At 44.8% G+C, this 4,028-nt stretch overlaps 1 protein-coding gene across 1 annotated transcript; it reads left to right on the top strand.

Annotated features, from left to right (window-relative positions):
- The first annotated feature begins 816 nt into the window (after positions 1-816).
- LOC117498039 (zinc finger MYM-type protein 1-like) lies at positions 817-3,758 on the top strand. Its single transcript, XM_034150087.1, has 3 exons — positions 817-948; positions 1,055-1,873; positions 3,279-3,758. Exons 1-3 carry the CDS (start codon positions 817-819, stop codon positions 3,756-3,758), a joined length of 1,431 nt encoding a protein of 476 aa, XP_034005978.1.
- The last annotated feature ends 270 nt before the right edge of the window (positions 3,759-4,028 follow it).

The raw sequence follows: 4,028 nt of genomic DNA, 5'->3' as shown, positions 1-4,028 counted from the left end.
TGAACGGTGACTGTAAAAACTACACTGCGCATGCTCAGAGTATTTTTCAATGGAATGTGTGTGGCAAAAAAAAAAAGGCCAAAGGGGCACAGAGCTGCCATCCCCACCATACGTCAGCTCACATTATTCAGAACTGATTGGCTGTAAATATGTCACGTGTGCAGTGCTGCGAAACGTCACGTGTAGTGTGAAGAGAAGACGAGAGAGCAGCATATAGCTAACATCACCAGCGATTAAAAATAAGTAAAAAACGGAAAGAAAATGAATGAAGTTGACCATTTACTGGAGCACACATTTGAGACACTTAGTCTCGGAGAGAAACTGGAGGTAAAGCGCCTCGGTGCCCACCATCCACCGGATTTCCAAATGGTCCAGACTGCGGGCAAAGTGAACCGCGGGTTTAATGCTGAGTGGTTTGCTAAAAAGAAATGGCTAACGGCGAGCATCCAGAAGAATTCCCTCTTTTGCTTTCCTTGCCTGCTTTTTGGTGAAGATCAAGGTACTTGGTCGAGGACAGGTTACAAGGACTTAAAGCATCTTTCGGAGAGGACAATGAAGCATGAGAGCAGCAACAGTCACTTGGAAAATGCCGTAAAATTGGGATTACTGGGAAGGGTGAATGTTGCAGCTCAGATTGACAGCGCCTACAGACACGGCATTGATGATCATAATAGAAAGGTGGAAGAAAACAGGTACGTGTTGGGTCGGATCATCACCTGTATTAAACTGTGTGGGAAATGTGAGACAGCACTGCGGGGCCACGACGAGTCGGCGGACTCTCTGAATCCAGGGATATTCAGGTCAATTTTCGAGACAATGTGTGAGGGCGATTCCAGGCTTCGACGGCACTACGAAGCTCAGCCCGTTTTCAAAGGGACATCAAGCACCATACAGAATGAACTCTTGGACTGCATGTATGATGTGTACAGGGAGGAAATATCCAAGCAAGTGGACAACACATCATTTGTTGCCGTTCAGGCCGACGAGACAACCGATGTCTCATGTAAATCGCAAATGGTGATTGTGCTGCGATACATTATGCCTGACCTCACAGTTACAGAGCGTTTTTTTGGAGTTTGTGGAAGTAAAGGACAAAACTGGTGTAGGTCTCTCTAACAGCATCAAGGCTGTTCTTGAACCCCTGAAGCTGAAAGAAAAGCTAATCGCTCAGACCTATGACGGGGCGGCCGTCATGAGCGGTAATGTGCGCGGGGTACAGACGGTCATGAAGGAGACGTACCCAAACGCTCAGTTTGTTCACTGCTACGCCCACCAACTGAACCTGACCCTGCAGCAACTGTGTTCAGCAAGGATGAGCATCCTGAAGGTGTTTTTTGCAGATCTAACTGCTTTTTCCACTTTTTTCTCCGGTGCTCCAAAACGTGTTGCAGCTCTTGCAGAGGCAACACAGAGACGCATACCACGGCCACCGGCTGTGAGATGGAACTTTAAAAGCAGAACTGTGAACGCGGTTTGGGAGACCCGAGAAGCACTTCTTCAGTGTATGGACCATATACGCACACAACCAGGATGGGATGCGGTCACCATAAGTGAGGCATACGGCCTGTCAAAGAAACTGCGGGACCGAGCATTTATGCAGCTCCTGGAGTTTTTTTCGTTGCTTATGCCAGAAGTGGATGTTTTATACAACACTCTGCAAAAACGAACCATCGATGCACCTGGGATCAACAGCGCGCTCTGCCGCTTCAAGGAAAATGTCCAGAAAATGAGGCAGCAAACTGATGCATTGGCCGCCACCACTCATGATGGAACAGACGAGCCAGGCCGACGAGTCAGCAGCACAGCGCCGGTAATGAAGGAGGCATGTGACACAGTCATCTCACAGGTGGAACAGAGGTTCTCACAGAGTGACCAGTGGCGGCCGGCCCATAGGGGCGCTAGGGGCGCCGCCCCCCCTCTTCCCACATTAAAAATAAAAAAAAATAAAAAAAATAAAAATATATATATTTAAAAAATATATTTTTTTATTTTTATTTTTATTTTTAATAAACAAGGTAAATATTATATAATTGGTATCAGTAAAATGTATAATCTACAATAAAATCTCGTTTAAAATTGTGTTACGATGTCTAAAGTTACTGATAAGTCACATGTTTCCTGCCTGGCCTTGCCCGTGTATCATTACTCACTCTCGTCTGGGCGCTATGCACAGCGCCCAGACGAGAGTGCAGCCAGCAAGTGCAGCAGAAGCCAACTGTTGCTATATTTAAAACTATGCCGCCGAAACATAATTTCAGCCAATCAGCGTCGTCAAATCTGATGGTCACAGGGCTCCTACGTGAGTGCCCGGTGCAGTCTGTGAGTTGTTTGGACTCGTATCCAAGGAGACAAAACAGGAAGCTGTCATACACTCTGGAAGCTATCATTAGCAGCTAATGAAAACTCCGTTTTTGACATAAAAATGGAATTATGGATCATCAATCATTTTTCAAAGTGACAGACACATTGGATTAACCTATGGATTCACCTTCAGCTGCGTTTTTCTCGTTTTTGATCAGAATTGTTATTCTGCAAAAGGTGAGCATATCTCCATGTTTTGCTACCTAAAGCTACGTCGTGTGATGTCTGTATTTGCTTCCCCTGTCGCGAGTTCTGATCGCTCAGTGATGATACTTATATTTCTAAAATATGTGGAATCTCAGCTTGTAAGCTTGTTTGTGCATATCCGATAAGTATATCGATTGATTTATACCTAGAGTGCGTTAGCATTTTTCCGCTCAGGGCTCATTTAGACGCTTCTTGTGAGACTTGTGTTTTGTTTCGGTAAACATGGTTCATATCATCAGTTAGATGCGTTTCCTCTGAGTAGGACACATGAATAGTTTATTACATTTTAAGAAGCCCTGAGACACAGTTTCGTGAGAAAAAAAACGGGGGAAAAAAGCCCCTTAACAGATTAAATGGGAATTAAATCAGTGTTCCCAAAGCCCCGGTGTTCTGCAGTTTGTGTGGGCCTACTGTACTGTTGCACAGTTTATGCTGTAGAAACTATGTCCAGGACAAGGTGTTTGGAAGTTTTGGAAGATTCATAGCTAACCACACTGAAGTTATGGAGGTATTGATCAGTCTTCTCATATTTTTAAGCCTCAAATTGTCCTTCTCCCCCCCTCTAACATCACCAGAAGTCATGATTTAAGGGGTCTTTTCTCCAAAAAAATTACCGGGGGAGCATCCCCCCGGACCCCTCTAGTATTGTTTGATCACCATTTCCACAGCCCCACCTAAAATATTTTCCACCAGCCGCCACTGAGAGTGACCATTTGATCGCTGCAAAGCTCGTTGACAGCTCATTCTTCCCACAGCATGTCCTGTCATTTCCTACACCTGAGCTTGACTGCGCAGTGAAATTGTGGCCTGCTTTGGGAAACAAGGAGAAGTTGAAGTCTGAGCTGACCACGCTCTACTGCCACAGTGAACTTCACACTGGAAACACTGCCCTGTCTCTGTTGAAATCCATTCACGAGAACAACTTGGAGGATACGTTTGCTGAGACTGTTATTTTGGTCAAAATAATAGTAACAACTCCGATGACGACATCCGAGTCAGAGAGGAACTTTTCCACCCTCAAAAGGATAAAGACTTTCACTCGCAACACCATGGGACAGCTGCGACTTAACGCATTGGCCATGCTTTCAATTGAAAGCCAGTTGATCCAGCAACTACAGGACTTCATCCCCAAAGTGATAGAAACATTCTGTCAGAGGAAGGACCCGCCGTGCCGCTTTTCTTTCAAGTGAGCCTTCAGCTTTGGTAAGTTCATTTATGTCATATATTTTGTTGATCTTCTGTGTTTTGGCCTCTGCTGGATCGATTGATATTGTGACCTCGGTGATGAGTGTCTGTGTTTTCCTTATATTTACAGTCTATGGTGTTTTAATGCTAAAGCATTATGGTGGTTGTTGTTGTTGTTAAGAATTGCTTTGTGATGGTGCCCTTTACTTATGTATTAAGGTGCATTACAATATGACATCCCCACGCTGTGTACCGTACATTTACGTACACAGTGT

Source organism: Trematomus bernacchii, unplaced genomic scaffold, assembly GCF_902827165.1.
Source record: "Trematomus bernacchii unplaced genomic scaffold, fTreBer1.1, whole genome shotgun sequence".
NCBI lineage: Eukaryota > Metazoa > Chordata > Actinopteri > Perciformes > Nototheniidae > Trematomus > Trematomus bernacchii.
Note: the sequence above shows the minus strand (reverse complement) of the source record. Positions and strands in the feature narration are given on the sequence as shown.